At 40.9% G+C, this 23,060-nt stretch overlaps 1 protein-coding gene across 3 annotated transcripts in view; it reads right to left on the bottom strand.

Moving 5' to 3' along the window:
• LOC126481433 (zinc finger protein 37 homolog) overlaps nt 1-23,060 on the bottom strand; it is an 80,351-nt gene that overhangs the window by 44,239 nt on the left and 13,052 nt on the right. For all 3 annotated transcript variants that reach the window (XM_050105182.1, XM_050105183.1, XM_050105184.1), the window contains exons 3-6: nt 14,781-15,033; nt 10,427-10,959; nt 4,787-4,895; nt 4,548-4,702 (exon numbers count right to left, since the gene is read on the bottom strand). In XM_050105182.1, the coding sequence (XP_049961139.1) occupies nt 4,548-4,702; nt 4,787-4,895; nt 10,427-10,959; nt 14,781-15,033 (1,050 nt within the window). The remainder of the gene's footprint in view (nt 1-4,547; nt 4,703-4,786; nt 4,896-10,426; nt 10,960-14,780; nt 15,034-23,060) is intronic.

Genomic DNA, 23,060 nt, shown 5'->3' with positions numbered 1-23,060 from the left:
AACACTTGGTTAAAGAATCATGAAAGACGGTTGTATACATGGAAGAATCCTGGAGATACTAGAAGGTATCGGATACATTATATAATGGTAAGACAGAGATTTAGGAACCAGATTTTAAATTGTAAGACATTTCCAGGGGCAGATGAGGACTCTGACTACAATCTATTGGTTATGAACTGTAGATTAAAACTGAATAAACTGCAAAAAGGTGGGAACTGAAGGAGATGGGACCTGGATAAACTGACTAAATCAGAGGTTGTACAGAGTTTCAGGGAGAGCATAAGGGAACAACTGACGGGAATGGGGGAAAGAAATACAGTCGAAGAAGAATGGGTAGCTTTGAGGGATGAAATAGTGAAGGCAGCGGAGGATCAAATAGGTAAAAAGACGAGGGCTAGTAGAACTTGGGTAACAGAAGAAATATTGAATCTAATTGATGAAAGGAGAGAATATAAAAATGCAGTAAATGAAGCAGGCAAAAAGGAATACAGACATCTCAAAAATGAGATCGACAGGAAGTACAAAATGGCTAAGCAGGGATGGCTAGAGGACAAATTTAAGGATGTAGAAGCTTATCTCACTAAGGGTAAGATAGATACTGCCTACAGGAAAATTAAAGAGACCTTTCGAGAAAGGAGAACCACTTGCATGAATATCAAGAGCTTTGATGGCAACCCAGTTCTAAGCAAAGAAGGGAAAGCAGAAAGGTGGAAGTAGTATATAGAGGGTCTATACAAGGGCGATGTACTTGAGGACAATATTATGGAAATGGAAGAGGTTGTAGATGAAGATTAAATGGGAGATATGATACTTCGTGAAGAGTTTGACAGGGCACTGAAAGACCCGAGTCGAAACAAGGCCCCGGAGTAGACAACATTCCATTAGAACTACTGACAGCCTTGGAAGAGCCAGTCCTGACAAAACTCTACCATCTGGTGAGCAAGATGTATGAGACAGGTGAAATTCCCTCAGACTTCAAGGAGAATATAATAATTCCAATCCCAAAGAAAGCAGGTGTTGACAGATGTGAAAATTACCGAACTATCAGTTTAATAAGTCACAGCTGCAAAATACTAACGCGAATTCTTTACAGACGAATGGAAAAACTGATAGAAGCCGACCTCGGGGAAGATCAGTTTGGATTCCGTAGAAATGTTGGAACACGTGAGGCAAAACTGACCCTACAACTTATCTTAGAAGAAAGATTAAGGAAAGGCAAACCTACGTTTCTAGTATTTGTAGACTTAGAGAAAGCTTTTGACAATGTTGATTGGAATACTCTCTTACAAATTCAGAAGGTGGCAGGGGTAAAATATAGGGAGCGAAAGGCTATTTACAATTTGTACAGAAAGCAGATGGCAGTAATAAGAGTCGAGGGGCATGAAAGGGAAGCAGTGGTTGGGAAGGGAGTGAGACAGGATTGTAGCCTATCCCCGATGTTATTCAATCTGTATATTGAGCAAACAGTAAAGGAAACAAAAGAAAAATTCGGAGTAGGTATTAAAATCCATGGAGAAGAAATAGAACTTTTGAGGTTCGCCGATGACATTGTAATTCTGTCAGAGACAGCAAAGGACTTGAAAGAGCAGTTGAACGGAATGGACAGTGTCTTGAAAGGAGGGTATAAGATGAACATCAACAAAAGCAAAACAAGGATAATGGAATTTACTCAAATTCAGTCGGGTGATGCTGAGGGAATTAGATTAGGAAATGAGACACTTAAAGTAGTAAAGGAGTTTTGCTATTTGGGGAGCAAAATAACTGATGAGGGTCGAAGTAGAGAGGATATAAAATGTAGACTGGCAATGGCAAGGAAAGCGCTTCCAGGAATTCGTTTCTGAAAGTATTTGTATGGAGTGTAGCCATGTATGGAAGTGAAACGTGGACGATAAATAGTGTAGACAAGAAGAGAATAGAAGCTTTCAAAATGTGGTGCTACAGAAGAATGCTGAAGATTAGATGGGTAGATCACATAACTAATGAGGAGGTATTGAATAGAATTGGGGAGAAGAGGATCTTGTGGCACAACTTGACTACAAGAAGGGATTGGTTGGTAGGACACGTTCTGTGACATTGAGGGATCACCAATTTAGTATTGGAGGGCAGCGTGGAGGGTAAAAATCGTAGAGGGAGTCCAAGAGATGAATACACTAAGCAGATTCAGAAGGATGTAGGCTACAGTAGGCACTGGGAGATGAAGAAGCTTGCACAGGATAGAGTAGCATGGAGAGCTGCATCAAACCAGTCTCAGGACTGAAGACCACAACAACAACAACAACAACAACATGATCATCTTCAGGTGTACAACTGAAATACAACATAGGATAAAAATTAGAGGGATACCTCACAAGAACTTAAAATTAGCTATAAAATTACAAAAAGTAGGTATACCCACGTTGATGGACTGAGGCTGTGTATGGAGCAGGAACTGCTGAATGGCAATAGTTAATTGCTGGAGAGCAGTGCAGCTATTTCTTAAACCTGGAGGCTCTGCTTACAGCTGACATTTTTAATGTGCAATCTTTAGCTTTTCACTAAGTCAACTATTTTCACTGCTTAGTGGCTACAGATGTTTATGACGCATAATATTTGGACAGAGTACTTTGCCATCACCTTCATGTGATATTTTAGAATGAGCGCAATGCAGCTAAGACACTCACTCTACAGTTATCATCTGAAGATAACAGCAAGGTACGCTGTCAAAATACTGTGTTTCATAAATGACTGGACACCCAAGAGCAACAGAAAACAACATTTCTAACATTGCACACAACAACTCCCACACCTTTCATAGCATTTCAGAGTAAGTGCTCTTGTAGGGTGCTTTAATCCAGCTGCCCAAATAATTTGGTCATGTTAGCATGTTTTTCCGAAACAACTTTGTTTAGTTTTGTCCACAACCTAATTACATTTCTATCAGATCTCTGTACCAAATCCGATGCTGAGAAAACATTTGTTCAAGACAAGCTGTACGATATCCTGCTCTTTCTAGGAGTTAGTTGCATGTTGTATATTATTTCTCCTTCGTTGCGACGGAATAGCATCTAATACTGGATTCTTAGTCAAGACAGCAGCAGCTGCAAACCAAACATAACTATTTTTTTTTTTTTTTTTTTTTTGGCATATTCTCTTGTACCGACAGTAATGGTACAATATTGCTCTTCACAATATATTGCACAGAACTTCAGATTTTCAAATTTCCTTATACAGCTTAAAATGAAACCAAGCCATGTGCAAGCTATTCAATTGTGGTACGGTAGTGGGAAAAGTGTCAACTCAGACAAGAGTGGTCTGGACACACGTGTCATTCTTGGCTGTTCCAGTATTAAACAATATTGGATAGAGCAATTATCACTGTCATGATACAGCTGACTAGATTTAACGAGAATCAGTAGAACCTAGAAAACCTGTCTGTCTGGTTAATCAAATGGCCCTTAGGTTCTATGCCACATAACTGGCAGGGATAATCAGTTTGCATGAATGGGGAGTCTGGAGTTAAAAAATGGAGACTAGAGCATTACTAATATGCTACTTAACCAATAATAATAATAATAATAATAATAACATCAAAGTATGCCCCTATAAACAGAAACAAACTCATAAAATGAGTTGCTGGAAGAGCACATGGAAGACTTCAATTAGCTACTGAATTCATTTTGAATTCAGGAGTCATTTAGCACAGCTGTGCAAGCTGAATTGCACAGTTTCACTAGTAATCAACAGGTATACTAAGTTGGGCGTAAGTGTCCCTAAACAAAACAGGAAAATAAAAGCTACAGGGGGACTTCAAAAAATAAGTTACATATTATTACAGAAGGCCAAGTAACTTTTATTTGATGCTGCACTTATACTTCAAAGTGACACACACAAATGGCACTATTTTTTCAACATAGTCACAAAGTCTCTGTAAACAACTGTCCGAATATTCTACTGCTTGCCCATTTCCATGACAACAGAGAATCACTCCTTGGTTGTGGAGCCATTCAAGAGCCACTAGATGAACATCCTCATTGTTGGAAAAGCTCTTTCCCCTGACGTTCTTTCAGCTTGCCAAAATGATATAAATGACATGGTACAAGATCTTGACTTACTGATCACAATAACCCACATCTGTGGGGCCTTAGTCAAATTGTTGGGACCATACAACTATAGATGCATGTCGCACAACATTTGGTCCATATACCACATTAATTTCACAATGAATGTGTTTGCAATTTATACATTTTCCCCCATAAGAACCATACTGTCCCAACTTTGGAGTAAACTTAGTATGGCAGCTTCCGTGTCATTTCATGTCATTTCACTCCCACACTGTGATGCAACTGTTATCCATAGTTCAGCAGAACTATGTCTGCAGAATACCCAGAACATTTACTCTCTTCTGACAATGCACCATCTTGTTACGCAAATGTCTTAGTATGGGATGACATATGTAACTTACTTTCAGAAGCTCTTATGTATCTTTTTGAACTGCCTAACAAAAATACAGTGACAGAGTATTTTCTTCAGTTCAGGCACAAGGCTTATCAGAAACATTAAATACTAACCTTTTCTGCTTTTGACTGCCCAATAAATTTTGCTTTCCCTTTTGGTTTCTTCTTTAAACGATATTCATCTCTCTCAACATTCTTATTGACTTCCCTGAATGTTGCAGTCTTTGCCTCAAATTTTTCAGATTTGTTGTGCAAAATGAAATGACACCCTGTAACAGAATGACATACTTTCACAGAACTATTTGGCACACGCTAAGCACCTGGTATGTAATTGGTTTCATTTCATTTTCTACCTGGTTCTGTATTTTTCAGTGATACACAAGTGCTCACATCCACTTCTTGCCCAACACATGGCAACTGGGAGGAATTAAACTGATTCTTTCCTGTTAGACTCACTGTTACCTGAAACATTCAATTACATGCTGTGTTTAATGTACAAATACCATTTACTCTACCAATTCTAATAGGTTTCCCTAGTCCACTGAATGTGTTTTAAGGGTATTTTATAAACATATCAACTTTTATATACTATTAAATTTAAGTAAGTCATATTACTACTTCAGATACAGACACCTGAAACTTATTTTTACCAAAATGTATCTAAACTAAAATTACAATAATAAATCTGTCAGAATTAATAAGGTTATGTAAGTCAGCACTAGCATAAACCAACAGCTTTGTGGGACAACAACAGTTTTTTTCCTCGATAAGTTAACAGGATTCTAGACTATATTATGCAGCCTTTCAGTTTCGATCTTTGTTTATTTTTGTCAATTAATAACAAAATTCTTTTTACATCAGTTTCTCTCTTTTTAGTTCCTAATACTACTAGTCATCAACAAAGAAAAGCATATTTACAAGTTTTCCTAATTTAGGCCTCTTTCAAAAGGTATTTTTTCCACTCAAAGAAAAGTATAATTGTATGTGACTGTTGAAACTTCCTGGCAGATTAAAACTGTGTGCCCAACCGAGACTCGAACTCGGGACCTTTGCCTTTTGCGGGCAAGTGCTCTACCATCTGAGCTACCGAAGCACGACTCACGCCCGGTCCTCACAGCTTTACTTCTGCCAGTATCTCGTCTCCTACCTTCCAAACTTTACAGAAGCTCTCCTTCCTTTCTTTCAGGAGTGCTAGTTCTCCAAGGTTCACAGGAAAGCTTCTGTAAAGTTTGGAAGGTAGGAGACGAGATACTGGCAGAAGTAAAGCTGTGAGGACCGGGTGTGAGTCGTGCTTCAGTAGCTCAGACGGTAGAGCACTTGCCCGCGAAAGGCAAAGGTCCCGAGTTTGAGTCTCAGTTGGGCACACAGTTTTAATCTGCCAGGAAGTTTCATATCAGCGCACACTCCGCTGCAGAGTGAAAATCTCATTCTGTATGTGATTGTCATTGCTTTCTTTACCCGCCCCCCCCCCCCCTCCCACACACACACTTGGTCACTATTGCTTCCGGCACAAAGACCCAACTGCAACTGTGGAGAGCAGTGACCTTTCCTGGGGTGGTGGGAGTACAGAAAAGGTGCAGATTGGGGAAGAGACAGCCAGACAGCAGTGGTAGAAGATGCTAGTGCTGGCTGTCAGAGTTTGCAGGAATACCATAGTGGGCTGCTTGGTGCAGCAATAGGAGGTTGTGCTGGAGGGGGGGGGGGGGGGGGGAGTATGCAGGTGTGTTGAAAGGGTAAGATAGACTGTGTGCATGTAGGGCTGGAGCAGAAGCAGGGGGAAGGGGGTAGACAGGTGGAGGACAGACCAGCAAAGGTTGAAGTTAGAGGGGTTACATCAATGAAGGATAAATTGCAGGGAGAGTTTCCAACAGTGCAATTCCGAAAATCTGATAGTGGTGGGAAGAACTCACATGGCACAGGTTGGGAATCATTCGTGGCAGTCAAGCACATCATGGTGGGTGGCATGCTCAGCAAATAGGTGATCCAGCCATCTCTGGCCCAAAGTTGGGTGATGAGAGATGATGAGCTGGAGATGCAGAGGTTTGTATGGGCACAAGATGGCAAGGTCTTCAGCGCCCGTGCAGAAACAGGTTGAGACGAGTGTCAAGAAAATACCCAGAACAGGAAGATAAAACAGAATGTAAAACACAAGTAACAAAGGTTGGAAAACTGTGCGTACCCACACAGAAGCACGGGATGAAGCATTGCGGCAGTAGTAAAACATTAATGGCACAGGAAGGAAGTGGTAGAAGGAGCTAAAACAATATAGCAGATGGAAGTGGCTGGCTGACCACAAGGAAAAAAGGAAGGAACCAGCCACTCTGCAATACACTAAAACCTTCAGCCTAAAAGTTCAGGCCAGAGTCCAGACACATCTCAAAACTAATACCCTAGTTACACTCACCTCACCATCAGCTAAAATAGAGGGCAGATCCCCACCAATTTCTGCTTCTGCCCTTGCATCATGGTATAAAATGCACTCTGTTAAAATGTGGCAGACAGAGATGTGCACACCATTCACGCATCTTGCTAACAGTCATGAGCATGCAGAGTGCTGCACAGCAGTTCAGTTGCAGTGAAGTTGGCAGATCACGTGGTTTCAGTGACAGGTGGCCACGCCTTTGATGGAGGCAGGAGATAGATGAGCCATGGAGGCAAGGGGTTGGGAGCAGGAGAGGAATAACAACAGACAGAGAAATACCACTGTACGAGGGTGGGAAGGGTACACCAATTCTTCACAGTTCCTGTTCCTTTACTATCCAGTAACCTGTTCATCTCTGTTGATTTCTTCCTCTACATCAACATCCCTGCCCCCCACTGCCTTTCTCAGTGCCTGACTGACTCCACACTGTCAGCTCCCTTCCTGGTGTGTGTGTGTGTGTGTGTGTGTGTGTGTGTGTGTGTGTGTGTGTGTGTAATGTCAGCCTTAGTCCAAGAGCTAATAATATCTAGCAGTCTTTAAGAAATATGCCTATCTGCTACTCAAAGCCTCATTTATATGGTGAATAGCAATCTAACCTTTTCACATTATTGTGGCACCATTTAAGATTTGTTTCAGACAGCTCTAGTCAACTTGTAGTGCTGCTTATCACTGAACCAATCCATCAACCTGCATTTTCAATTTATATTTGCAATGTTAAGTTACAACAACCCACAAGGGGAAAGGGAAGGGGGGGGGGGGGGGGGGGGGGGGAGTTCAGAGTGACACAGAGTGTATGAAACAGACATTCACACAAACTTGTTGTTATCAAAATGCATTACTAAAGCATGACACACCAGGCATACTTTCACAGCATTTCAAATGAACAAGCTCATTATATAAACAGTAACAATATGTAAGACACACTCCTGATGCTTCTCATTAGGAACAACAGAATGAACACCATACAGGCACTGATTCATTCTGCTTAATAGCTATCAATTTATCCCATATGGCTTTATGGAGAGAAAACGTTCACTCGCTAGTGCATACGTTCCCCATTCATAATGTCATCGTCAGAGGTGACTAATCAGCTGACAATCAACTGGGATGATTACAGTTTTGGAAGTGGGGGGCAGGATGACATTTAATGAACAATATTAAATGCCTTCTTTAAAAGTACCTCTTTGAAGCTGTTGACCAGTGAAACTGGTATCTGTGACCATGAGGCACTTGTAGCAACAATGATTATTAACGTACGGAGGGGAAACTATAAAATGAATAAACATTTATATGTTCAGCAAATTAGATAAAGAGGCAGTAGTGTCATACCTCAACGACGAACTTCAAAATTCAGCTACGGACAGTAGCATGTGCAGGAACTGTGGCTGAACTTCAGATGAATAGTTGACTAAGCACTGGATACATATGTACATAGTACAACAATTCCTGATTGGGAGGTACAGCTCTATGGTATAGAGCCAGTGTCAACATTTTTAAAGAAGCAGCTACAAATGCACAACAGATGTAAAATATAGCACAGGACTATAGAGAGAGAAATGATAAATAATGTGTTTGGCTGTCAAAAGAGCTTGGTCTGAAGCCATCATTGACTACCATAGCAGAATCTTACTGAAAAATCTCTCTCAAAATTCAAAGAACTTATGGTCATATGTGAAGGCAATAAATGGCATCAACGTTTATATACAGACATTCATGGACAGCACGGGACCTGAAACTGAGGGCAGCACAACAAAAGCGCAAAATGCTTAACACCATTTTCAAACATTCCATTGTAAAAGAAAATTGCAGAATATTGGATCAGCCCAATTCTCATACTACTGCAAAGATTAGTGACATATCTATTGTCAGTGACACTGAGAAGCAGCTGAAATCACTAATACTGAACAACCCTCAGGGCCCCATGCAATCTGGGTCAGATTCTGTACAGAAGTTGTGGCTGAGGTAGAGTTTCTTTTAACCATAATACCATAGATGCCTTGAACAAAACAATTTGCCCAGCAGTTGGAAGAAAACAGATGTCTTATTTATCAACACAAATGATAGTAAAAGAGATCCACAAAACTAACATCCAATATCTATGACATCCATCTGTTGTAAAACCTTAGACCATATGAGCTCAGGCATAATGAGGTATCTTGACCAGAATGTCCTCCTCCATACCAGCCCGCACGGATTACAAAAAGATCAATCATGTGAAACACAACTCATACTTTTCTCACATGACATCCCGAAACCCTTGCATCAAGGCAGTCAATACATGCAGTATTTCTTGTCTTCTGGAAAGTGTTTGACATAGTATCATGCCTATTGCTGAAGGTACTTTGAAATGGATTAATGATTTATTGGATTCAGGAGAGATCCAGGGAAGTGTGTTGGGACCCTTTCTGTTCATGTTGTATATTAATGACCTGGCTACCAATATTAATAGTAATCTCAGATTTTTCACAGATGGTGTAGTCATCTATAATGAAGTATTACCTATTAATAAAGAATTATCTGTAGCAAATCATGTTATCATTTAAAACCTTATGCTCAAACTCCATAGTACATGGGTATGAAAATTTATGACAAAGTGAAAGGAAGAGAACTGTTCAATACAAACTTAGAAATGCTGAAAAAAAACCTTATATGAGAAACTAGTGCAGAAACGTTATTATTCAGCTGAAGAATTCATGAAGGACAACCTAAAAACGCGAGCAGGAGAGAGCAAGTACTTAGCACTGTTAATTTTTAAAATTTCATTACTTTTTAGGAAATGAAAAATTATGCAGATCCATATTTTATAATAAGATCAAATTATTTCAATGTGAAGAAAAGACTGTATTTGAAAATATTGATTTTTTGCCTTTAAGTTCACCTGAGAGCAACCCACACTAAACTTATTCGGGTATGTCAGAAGTTTCTTATACCAAGCACTTCATTTCTCTTGTGAACTATATGTGAATGAATTATTGTGCTAACATGCACAGACAGAAGCGTCCACTATGAATGGTCCGGGTGAGATAGTCTTCTTAGGACATAATGATACAGCAATCAACATGGCTTGTAATATGCACGTTTGTAGCACGGAAAGAGTTAAGTGAAGAATCGAGGAATATACTACAACTCTCGAAATATTCACAGAATAGGGAAGGCGAATTCAATATCAGACCAATTACAACATGCATATAGGTATTTAAGCAGTCATTCTTTCTGTGCTCCATACTTTCATGGAATGGGAAGAAACCCTTACATCTGGTACAAGGGATGGAAACCTCTTCCAAGCATTATATGTGATATGGAAAGTTCAGCCATCTCAGTTAAGGAAGAAGATCCTAACAATAAATCTAGTATGGAGAGACATGAGAAGAAAGCACCACATGTACATCACATTCGCTTTTCTAGTGTCTTGTTGACACGTCTGCGCATACCTGAATGAATGTAAATACAAAAAGAATTGAAGACAAATCACTGCTTATCTTTATCAGGCAAACAAACATACAAATATAATAACTGCATTTAATCCTAATATGACTATGAATGAAACAATACAATAAAATGTGTTTATTACCATATCACAAACATCAGATTCAGCAAGTTTCCCAAGGCACTTTGACTGCATATTGTCCAATGATGTGTCTCCCTGCTGAACACAATTTTCATCTGAATCTTCCAGTTTCATTCCTTCATTTTTAACTGAATTATGTATGTCTGAAGATGCACTACAAAACTTAGCACCAAATGTTGTGTAATTATGTTCATTGTAAATTTTATCGTGTATTAGCTCCTTTTCATTATCGTGGTTGCTAGCATATGAAGACTTCTCAGCCAATTCAGTTCTCTGAGCGGCATCTGCAGTACAGCAACTGGTGGCTTTTTCCCTCTTTATGACATTGTTTTCTCTCAAAGAATTGGGACTAAGCACATATGTATTAATTGCATTATTTTCGATGCATCTTCCAGGCTCTTTGTTTGACAAACTGCTATCATTCTCATCACATATGTCTTCTTTATGGAATGTTCTTTTAAAGGTTTCAGCCTTTAACTTGGCAGCTACTTGTGTGTATTCAGTATCACGTACATTTGATGAAAAATATTTTTCACCTGCAATGAAGAGCAACTTATAAATTAACTACTCCTGTAATTAAATGTTAAATACAGAATAATGTTTTCAAAGAGTAAACTCACTTATTTTACAATAATAGCTATATTCTGAAGAAAAATAAAACAAAGAGATAGAATGAACTGCAAGCCTGAGAAATGGCAAAAGAACCCATTTTTTGTATCATATTCTGTAACAAGAAGAACATATCTCCTTAAATCAGCAATAGTACACAATCTTTTACCTTGAACATGCTTGTAATCAACAAAATGTTAATTTATATCACTGCCATGGAAAATTCACATATGCTGAACATGGCTCTACATTCTAACATATTTATTGGTTAATTAAAAGAAAATTAAGTAGACAGTGACCTATTATGAAATAGTAACAGCCAAGGATACCCATCTTGACAATACATTGGAGCCAACACAGGCAGCAAAATTACTGCAGCAGACACAAATAGTTGTCAGTCTTGCATCATACGGTGATGCATGTAAGCTACAGTCTTTGACGTAACAACAAAAAGGCTCAATGATCACATAGACTCAGTTATAGGTACAGCAGGTGGTAGCATTTATACTGGGTAAGTGCAATCAGTCTACAAAGGAGAAGTGCAATCAGTCTACAAAGGAGATTGCTTACAAATCACTCGTGACCAGTTACAATACTGTTGAAGTGTGTGTGACACGTACCAAACAGGACTAACAGTGGATATTAAATATGTATAGAGAAGTGCAGCACAAATGGCCACAGGTTTGTTTGATCTGTGGGAGGGATACCAGAGCAACTGAACTGCAAAACTCTTGAAAATACACGTAAATTATCCTGAGAAATTTATAAATTATACAGTGCCGCAATCAGTCGTCCTTTTTTTACAGGTTTTATTTGGAAAATCCAGATTTCAGCGAATACCTAGCCATTATCAATGCACTATTTTCCAGTCTCGATGCATGTCAGTTCCCTGTTGTCTGGGCATCAGTCACAGTTTTCTGAATCCTGAGAAAGTCTGTTAGCAAAGTTTCACTCTAGGAATATACTACAACCCCTTGCAAATCACTCACAAAGGTATTGTGAGCATGAGATTAGAATAATTACTGCACACAGAGAGGCTTTCAATCAATCCTCCTTCCCATCCTTCATACATGAATGGAACGCGAGGAAATCCTAATATCTATAAAATGGGACGTGCCCTGTGCCATGCACTTCATGGTGGTTTGCAGAGTATAGAGGTAGAAGCAGTGTAACATACAGCAGTTGTTCCTCTGCAGTCTTCAAACTACGGTAAAATTCTCTTTAGTGACTGATGGAATTGACCTCATCATCAAGAACATTCCCATGACTGAAATTTTGTGAAAGTCATTAAATCATCCAAATCTAGTAAGAGCTGATTGTATAAATATTGTTGGCTGGTGATTAATTTTGACCTTCGTTCAGAAGAAGAGCATAGTTCACAAATTTGCTATGTTTTATAACATTTTGATCAACTGAAGGTGGTATAGTGTTGATCTAAATTACCATGAAACCCACCAATATTTGGAAAAGGACAGTTGCTACTCACCATATAGCGAAGATGCTGTGTGGCAGACAGACACAACAAAAAGACTGTCAGAATGTGAGCTTTCGGCCAACAAGGCCTTCATTGAAAATAAACAAAACACACACACACACACACACACACACACACACACACACACACACACTGCCAAAACCAGATATTGACACTATTATTGTGCTTTGACTGCAGCTTTTAATCGTACATCCGAGGTGCTCAGTATTCATTATTGAAAATATCGGGTTGTAAAGATGGAGGAAAATACGCAGAAGAAGATGCATTCTTCAAATTTCTCTACAGCTGAAAAAGGTTTATTGCTGGAAAAAGCTGCTGCATAAAACTAGAGGTGGTAATTTTGGCATACCTACGGTTAAGGAAAGTGGCCAGAGATTAGCTGCAGCCTTGAAACCACAATTTATTCCCATTTCCAACTCCTAATATGACAATGTGGATTTTCATTCAGAAGTTGTATGTAGTGGTTTGTATACTTTTGAATGTGTTCAGATTAATTTTTTGAAATAAACTGGCTGCATAAAAGGTAGTTTGTAATATCATTCACTATGGTCCTATTCACTTCTAGTTCTGGTGCTCACCGAGTGCAGTGGTTAGCATACTGGTCTCGCATTCAGGATGACGGCTATACTGTATTGTTCAAGTCAAATGCTGCAACTATAACAACTACTATGCAATTTAGTTTTTCTATGAGTCCTAAACCAACTTGGCGTTTTGCACATTAACAAATATTGCCCGAGGCAAAAGAAGTGACAAGTGGGAAAAAAATTCCAAGGACTGACTGGGATAAAACCTGAGATCCTCGTGACTATTCCAGGAAGCAACAACTGAGCCAACAGAACACTACTGGATAAGGTAAATATCACTTTGCTAATCGACTTACATATGCTTACTAACATTTTTCATCAATGAGTATGCAGCTGTCATAGCAGTTAAGCACTTGTTTTTCAGCTAAAAATTAAGTACGGATTGTGCAGTTATTTTCATTCCAATCAAGAGAGCATTTTTGTAAGAGGCATTCAACTGTTATTTGCTGCTGTTGATCTCCATTCACTTAACTTTTCACAGCAAAAATTTCAAATATCCCTTCCTTACTTTGCCACTAAGTAGCTATGAAACACTTTTAAACTAGTCACAGTATTTATGAGTCATCTCCATGAATTTTATGAGATCAGTTATTGTGTGCACTGACTGCTTGCCTAACCTTACAGACAGTGAGAGTAGCATATTCACAAATTTACTTCACATTTTTGTGTTAATAACAACTTTTTCATCATTTACTCCTTTATTTTTACAGGTCTGCCTCGATACCTTGTAAAATAAAGTGCCAAAATATGATCACAGACTCAATGTCAGACTTTATGTCTTCAATTGATAAATTTACTTTCAACTTTTATCTATATAACACAAAATCACTGCTTTGTAACATCATTATGTTGTAAACTGACAATAGCAGTTGAACTTCACTTGATCCGTGAAATTTCCCAATCAAAGATGACTTGTTTACGACAATTTCATCAGAAATTAATGTCTAATCAGCACATTTCTGAGTTCAGCTTGATCTGAGATCATTTTCTGTGTTGATCTAAGATCAACTGCTTTATGCAACTGCCCCTATTAGGAGTAGTGTGTGCACTTCGTTTCAAAACACTGAAGACATTTAATCATCAGCCTTCGAGAACTGTACCACAACTTTACCTGCCACCCATATTTCTCCTACAATATCTCCTGATGCACCAAAAAAGCTGCGGTAAAATTAAGAAGAAAATAAGTTTTGACTACAGTGTAGTTGTGATTTATTGACCTGGAGCTTGCTGATGCAAAACTTAGGTTGGTTGATTTGGTGGAGGAGACCAAACAGTAAGGTCATTGGTCCCATCTGTTAGGGAAGGAAGGGGAAGGAACTAGTGTGTGCCCTTTCAAAAGAACCATCCCAGCATTTGCCTGAAGCAATTTAGGGAAATCACAGAAAACCTAAATCAGAATGGCTGGATGCGGGTCTGAATCATTGCTCACCTAAATACGAGTCCAGTTTGCTAACCACTGGGCCACCTCACTCAGTAATGCTAAATTTATTTCAAATTGGGATACGGTGCTTTCACACATTTTATTCCACTTTCATAGATATCCAACATGCATCTCTGTCATTTAAACAGCACAAACAGTAAAATAATTTTGCTCTGTAGAATGTACCACAGTTATTTATAGATAAAATGACTACATCTATAAAATATTGTTCTATAAGTAGAAACTTACATTCATTTTTCTCCAACTTTTTCACATGTTCTAACAAATGAATCTTTAATTGCTGCCGTGCTTTGCCTTCACTTCCAAAACTTGCAAAATGTTTATTGCAGTGCGGAGGGTCAAATGTACATTTGTAGGTGAACATTCTTTTCATCTCATCCCCGTCAAATTCAGAAAATGTTTTGATGAGCTGGTTTGCAGTCAATGCTTTAACATATTCTACATCCACGACACCATGACTTCGTCCTCTATGTGATGTACGCTGAAATAAGTATTAAAACAGTTTATTGTTTGTGTGCATTTCATTTCATTCTTAGTATATTACATGTTAAGTACCACTTGTTTTGGAAATTAATTTTACAAGTAAACATAAGTGTACATACAGCAATTACACCCAAACATGTGATTAGATGTTTAACCTCCAAAGAATATAAAAGCACATAAATCAGAACCAATTTTTACGGTCTCTTTCTCTTGTCTGTTTTAATTGCAGCTAAACAATTGATTTTTAGTATGGTTACCAGATCTACCAGTGCACAACATTTTCAAATATAAAATAATTCAGAACATAACATGAAAACTGAATTAACATGTGACTAAACTGTCTACACCTTGAGGTCTTCTTAAGTTTATCTGCCTAGTCACATTTATGCTCTCCTGCTTTGAAATCTATTAACACGGTAACCTTGTTTCTCATGTCTTTGTTTTTTTTTAGGACAGAAAAAACAACTAGGGTCATACACACCAATGTCAGAACTGAAGAACAAGAAGACAAAGAAGAGTTAAAAACCACTACACATTAATCCCAAACAACAGAAGAGAAGTCAACTAAAAACAGGGACATGGCAAAAGGTCTACAAATACATTATAGAGAAACGGAGGTCCTGAACTAAAGCCTAAATGGCCTTCACCGTATTGCTATGAAGTATAAAAAGTAAAATGTGTTCGACAGCCCACGTGTTGTTCGCTAAAATGGCCAATAAGTCAGACGGCAAACAGAAATGAGAATGTAAGGGGTTAAAAAAAAGGGCATCCCATGAGGAAATAGCAGACCATTTAAGGTTGAGCACAGTGAGTAAAAAGTGGTGGGAGATCACCACTTAACAAATGGTGATGGCTAAAAAGACAGTGCCCAATATGCAACCTAGCTAAACTGATCTGCTCACGATGAGAGGGCGGAGAGGAGGTCCGCAAAGCCGCTGGGAGAGGCTTAATAACCAGGATCTTGTTCCTGTGAAGGGAGGACGATTGCTGATGCCAAAGGGACACCACCTGCTGACACACAGCAACACAGATATCATCGGAGGGAGTGTAAGGGCTAGCAGGCTGAGGTAAGAGGACTGCAGCCTTGGCAGCAGCGTCGGCAGCCTCATTTCCTGTCAGACCAATATGACCAGGAACCCACATAAACATCACAGAGGCTCCTTCAACAGTGAGCAAGTGACAGCTTTCCTGGTCTCGTGCACTAAGGGATGGACGGTGTACAGCACACAGACGCTTCGAAGGGAACAGAGAGATGGAGCACATGACACAATTGAAAAGCCTGTGTCACTGGATGTACTGTTCGGCCTGATATAGGGTGAAAAGCTCTGGTGTAAATATTGAGCAGTGTTCCAGAAGCCGATACTGAAAAACATCGTCGCCAATGACGAAGGCACACCCGACATCATGATTAGTCAGACAGGCATCAGTGTACACTAAGGTACTACCACGAAGTCCTGTGCATAGGTTATGAAACTGAAGGTGATAGAGCGAGGCTGGAACAGCACCCATAGGAAGTGAATGGAGACCACAGTGAACACGGACCGCTGCACGAAATCAAGATGGTTAAGGGGTTACACCCACTGGGAAGGTTGCAGGTAGCATGAAGTTAAGCTGTCGAACTCCAGGAGGTAATACAGAAGAGACACATGCCCCATGGCGATCAAAGGAATGATCGAAGGAGGAGGCATAGGATGGGTGGCCACACATGGCAGACAAACGGCATGCATATCTGTTGAGGAGAAAGTCGCGTCAGCTTATGCATACGGACACTCAGCTGGGAAAGATGCCAGTGGCCAAACTAATGCCATGATGGTGAATAGCACTGAGACGGTGTAAGAGGGACAGACATGCTGACGCATAAATGAAACACCCATAGTCTCGTTTCGAATGGACAAGTTATCGATACAAACGAAGGAGGGTGGTTCAATCTGCTGCCAGAAAGTACCACTGAGGTCACGTAGGACATTGAGGGACCACACACAGCGGGCTACCAGGTAAGACACATGGGAAGAGCAAAAAAGTTTCCTATCGAGCATGAGCCCCAGGAATTTCATAGCTTCAATGAACGGAAGAGCAACAGACCCAAGATGTAAAAATTTTGGAAGAAACCACTTGCATCACCAGCATACAAATAGTTTTGTCAGTGGAAAAACGAAACTCACTGCCAATGCTGCTTGAGTAAAGACGATTGAAACATCGCTGAAGACACTGCTCAATGAGACAAGTCCATGAAGAACTGCAATAGCTGGCAAAATCCTCAACAAAAAGGAAGCCAGAGATGCCCAATGGGAGACAGGCCATTATAGGGTTAGTGGCAATAGCAAAGAGGACGACACTCAGGACAGAAACCTCAGGCACACCATTTTCCTGGATAAGGTGTCCAAGGCACAACCCACATATACCTTGAAAACTCTGTCTTTTAAAAATTCCTGAAGAAAACGGTGCAGGCAGCCATGGAAGCCCCACGTGTAGAGAGTAAGGCGAATACCAGTCCTCCAGCAGGTGTCGTAAGCTTTCTCCAAATCGAAAAACACAGCCACAGTTTGGTATTTCTGCAGAAAACCATTCATGACATGGTTGGATAAAGTGAAGAGATGGTCAACTGCAGGACGGCACACTCAAAATCTACACTGTGCAGTGGTTAGTAAATTGTGGGACTCAAGCCACCATATCAGCTGGGCATGAATCGTACACTTGATCACCTTGCAAACACAGATGGTGAGACGAATAGGGCAGTAGTTATAAGGAAAGTGTTTGTCCTAACCAGGCTTAGGTATGGGTATGACAGTGACTTCACACCAGCATCTGGGAAACGTGCACTTTGCCCAGATGCGGTTGTACGTATGAATCTGAAAGTGCTTGCCTTCAAGAGAAATTTAGCTACAAAATAGCAGGTCAGCAACTGGAAGCAGTTAATTCCATAAATTATCTGGGAGTACGCATTAGGAGTGATTTAAAATGGAATGATCAAATAAAGTTGATCGTCGGTAAGGCAGATGCCAGACTGAGATTCATTGGAAGAATCCTAAGGAAATGCAATCCAAAAACAAAGGAAGTAGGTTACAGTGCGCTTGTTCGCCCACTGCTTGAATACTGCTCAGCAGTGTGGGATCCGTACCAGATGGGGTTGATAGAAGAGAGAGAGAAGATCCAACGGAGAGCAGCGCGCTTCGTTACCAGATCATTTAGTAATCGCGAAAGCGTAACGGAGATGATAGATAAACTCCAGTGGAAGACTCTGCAGGAGAGATGCTCAGTAGCTCGGTACAGGCTTTTGTTAAAGTTTCGAGAACATACCTTCACCGAAGAGTCAAGCAGTATATTGCTCCCTCCTATGTATATCTCGCGAAGAGACCATGAGGATAGAATCAGAGAGCTTAGAGCCCACACAGAAGCATACCGACAATCCTTCTTTCCACGAACAATACGAGACTGGAATAGAAGGGAGAACTGATAGAGGTACTCAGGGTACCCTCCGCCACACACCGTCAGGTGGCTTGCGGAGTATGGATGTAGATGTAGATGTAGATGTACCTGAATGTGAACATTGTCTGGCCCTGGGGCAGAGGATCAGGATGAAATGAGAGCGTGCTCTAGCTCCCTCATAGTAAAGGCGCCACTGTAGCACTCACAATTTTGTGCGAGAAGGGTACTGCCCGAGTCTCCTCCACTCGTTTCTGATATTGGAAGACAGGATGACAGTGGTAGGAGCTCAAAATGTCTGCAAAATGACAGCCCAGGGTGCTGGAGATAGCAATAAGGTCCACTGTGACGACGTCTGCTACTGTCAGGCTGGAAATTGGGGAATAGATCTTGGTCCCAGAGAGCCACAGCAAGTTGGCCCACATGAAGAAGAGGGAGTGGAACTATTAAAAGAACTAGTGAATGAAATACAGCTAGCTTTTTTGCTATCCCGAAGAACACGACGACACTGTGCACACAACTTTTATAATGAACACAGTTGGCCAGTTTAGGATGACAGCTAAAAACATGGAGAGAAGGTTTCCACGCACAAATCAAAATGACCAGGAAGAAATGCGAGAGCTCAACATGGTCATGATGACGCAATTTTGTTTCTTGGTGGCAGAGATGAAGCAGATGCTGGGATTCTAAGAGCAGCTGTAAATCCTCTTTGTTTGATTGAAGGTCATGAACATTGCATTGAAGGAGAGCCACAATGGAGAAAGGGGAAGAGGGAAAAAATGAAGGGGTGTCACCTTGGTGGCTGCCGAGTGCCAGCCTTCAAAGACACTCTGCTACAGGGCACAGAGTCTGGAGGATCGTGCTCCACGAGATCTTCAGAGGTGTCGGCACTCTCCCCGCTGTCGATCTGCAGAGTCCGGGCAGAAAAATGGTTGGCAGTGGGCACCAGCAACACGGTCAGCTGGGCAAGTGTATCGCACGATGACACTGTCGAAGAGGATCTTTGAGTTGGTGAAGGAGAAGACCGCGTGCCTTTGTTCGACTTCTTGCAGCCTTTCCGGTTGGCAGAGGAAGACTCAGATGTGTGTTGGCTGGAGGGACATAGGAAGTCTTTGCAGGAGTATTCCTCACATCCTTTCCGGCCTGCCAGTTGTGTAGCAGGTGACTTCGCCCCAGGAGGGGAATGTTTGGTGGCTTGTTGCACAGCTGGATAAGGAGACAGTGATGCTACCATGACTGGGCAATTTCACAATCTCAGTGCTGAATTTGAGGTGGCATGTCTGTGTGGCCATGTCCTTCATGGAAATGAGATGCAGCAATAACAGTACCATAACTGCCATACGGTAGAACACAGGGTTTGCAACTAGCCAATAACTTGCGAGTGACCGGGTAAGGCACTTTTTCCTTTACCCGAATCTCCTGGACAGCTTGCTCATCGAGATATGCGGGACAATCTAAAGAGGAGGTGGCATAGTTCCAATTACAGTTGATACTGTGGCAAGAAGGAGGCAGACAATCACCCTCAGGGGCATCTCTTCCACAGGTTACACATTTGGCCAGATGTGGACAAGACATTTGAGTGTCGTTGAAACAATGACACTGGTAGCAGCATATCAGGTTTGGAATGTGTAGTCGGACTGTGGTAACTTCATAGCCTGCTTTGATCTTGGATGGAAGCACCAGTATCAAAAGTGAGAAAAAGAGTGAGTGTGGGCACTAAGAATGCATCTAACGCCTTCATCACCCGACGGATGGCAATGACACCCTGATCAGAGAGTTGTGTTTGGAGTTAAGCCTCGGTCAGACCATTGAGCAGCCTAATGCAAATAACACCACAGGAATAATTCAGAATTCTACAGGGGTCGACATGAACAGGACAGCTGTGGAAAAATGAAGCAGCGAGCAGTTGTTGTCCTTGAGAATCAGAAGTAGCCTCCAAAAGCAAAGTGCCATTGCGTAAATGAGAGCAAGGTTTCACAAGTCCAGCATTTGCATCAACACCTTCCTGAAATGGAAATGGATTTACTCTTGCAAAGGACTGACCGTCTTCACTGTGTGAAACCACGAGGGACCATGGTGCAGCTGGGAGGGTCTTTGAATTGGGAGCTTCACTCAGTTTACATTTGGTAGATGTGGACTGCAGTGATGATGATTGGTTCACTGCGAAAAAATTCCCCACAATTGCCAGCGGCTCTGATGGCACACTCTTTCCAACTGCTCCTCCCTCCTCCCCACTCAGAGGGGGGCTCACCTGCCTTAGGTGACTGTTCACACCTCAGGTCACACCTCCCAAAAATCTGCCAGAGGGACCAATTGGCGATTTGGGAAGGTAGCAGGTCACACAATCACCCCTCTCTGGGCCTGACCTGTACCAGAGGGTACACGCAAACCCTACCTGTCAACCCGGGGCTGGGAATTACACATTAAACCAGTTACCTGTTACATGTCAGAAGTGTGGGCTGGCCTTCAGGAGTGCTCAGGGAGGAAGAAGAAAAAGAGGAGCCTCAAACGCTGAAGTGGAGGTAGGATAGCAGAAGGTTAATGAAGAAAGGACAAAAAGAAATGAAAAACAGTGGTGAGATTGTTCTTATGTCAACTACGGAAAATGTGAAACATTTCCAAAAATACCATAGACATGCTCCCCAAGGGAGGGGAGAAAGAATAGCAAGAGGATAGACATGCAGTATGGAAAATAAAAGATGCTGCAAAGGATGGGGCCCCCTGGTAGTCAAGCACTAACCTTCCAAAGAGCAGAAAGCCCCCTGGTGGGATTATTCATGTCTGCTGACATTGTAACCATATATGTAAAGGGGGACTGGAAGAAGACTTGGCATCATCTTGCACATTCTCTTCCAGTGCCCAGAACAAAACAAGCTGACATCCTAGCAGAAGACTTTCAGATGTGCATCAGACAGAAGTCTTAACCAAACAATCCTTTGTATTTCCCATCAGTGTCGAGCAAACCAATCTCTCCCTTAGTTCATTGTGACTGGCCTGCTTGTGTCATTAGTTCTCCCAACCTAATTGCTTGTGATAAATTTTGTGTTGAGCATCTTCCAATACCAATAGCAAAAATGTGTGATCACCATTACCCTGAAAGTCTTTCTCATTGTCACACCCTTGTTTTGTTCTTATGAGTTCATTTCACTTTATTTAGGAAGAAAATCCTGGACATCAGGAATTATAATTACCACTTTGCAGAAACCTTAATTTTACCTACCTTGGTGTTTTCGACCCTAGGCAGTTACCACTCACTCCCTGAGTTTCCTCCAGACAGACACACACAATCCCTCTTTATCATTTTTTTTCCCCATGTAACTGAAGTTGGTTAATGTGACTCCCGAGACTCTGAGCTGTGAAATTGTGTGTTTCTGCTGGATCTTCCTAAATCAAATCATCATACTGCTGCATCTTAAAAATTGACCATTTTAAACCACTGAATTGTTGTCTGATGATTAAGATTTAGTTGTCTGCAAACGAAACCATTCCTACAACCTACACTACATTTAATCACACACTCTCAAAGCGAACAAGTGTTACGTTTTTGTCATTATTTTATGACAGTATTTCCATAACTAATTGGGGCTTTATTTCAACACAAGTCCTTTTCCAACTCCTACTCAAAGTTCATAGCACACAATTGTAATACTGCCACAAATAGAATAATATAGAAAAGGAAGTACATGGGGAATAAATACTCCGAACTGAAATTATGTGGTAACTCTTTAGTCACAAACTGATGATGAACACTTGTTGTTGTCGTCGTTCCTGATGCTGCTGCTGCTGCTGCTCCTGTTGAGGTCTTCATTCTAACAAAGGTTTGATTCAGCACTATACTAATCTGTCGTGCACATGCCTCTTCATTCCTGTGTTACTACCCAGACACACATCTATTTGAACTTAGCTGCTGTACTCGGTCTCCCTCCATAATTTCTGCCCACAACACTGAACTCTTTTTACCAAACTTACAATTCCTTCTTTCTTGATGTCTCAGTACATATCCTGTCGACAAACCACTTCTTTCAGTCAGTTTCTACCATAAATTTCTTTTCTGACCAACTTTATCGGCTCATGCATGACAGTCCTTGGTACTAGTATGTTCCAAAAAACTGTGTGCAATGATGCAGTTTTTCAGGGAGTTATATTCGTGCTTCTATAGATCACAGAGAAAAGGGTTCAAGTGTTTTGGATAGCCCTCGGCCTAATGACCATCTGTACAGTTATTTGAGGGCTGTGCATATTGTGGTTATCCTACAGTACAGGGTCAAAACTTAAAACATTGCACACTTCGTCCATCCCAGACAAATTGAGCAAAGCAGTTGTTTCATTTGCATTAGGCACGTTCGAGGGTAGACCTTAGGTGGCTTCTAAAGGCACCACTTGTTCACGGGCAGTCCCTGAGAAAACCCCAAAAAACCCTGATTTTTGGGTATGAAAATTGCCAACTGTGAGGATATCCACTTCTACACTTTCTATTCATGGCAAAAATCAAACAATGGAAAATCCAGGATGGAATGTAACAATACCAGAGAAAGAAAGTTGCTACTCACCATATAGCGGAGATGCTGAGTCGAGATAGGCACAGCAAAAAGATTCACACAA

The sequence above is a fragment of the Schistocerca serialis genome, chromosome 5 (assembly GCF_023864345.2).
Source record: "Schistocerca serialis cubense isolate TAMUIC-IGC-003099 chromosome 5, iqSchSeri2.2, whole genome shotgun sequence".
Classification (NCBI taxonomy): Eukaryota; Metazoa; Arthropoda; class Insecta; order Orthoptera; family Acrididae; genus Schistocerca; species Schistocerca serialis.
This window is presented reverse-complemented; position numbering and strand designations above follow the sequence as displayed.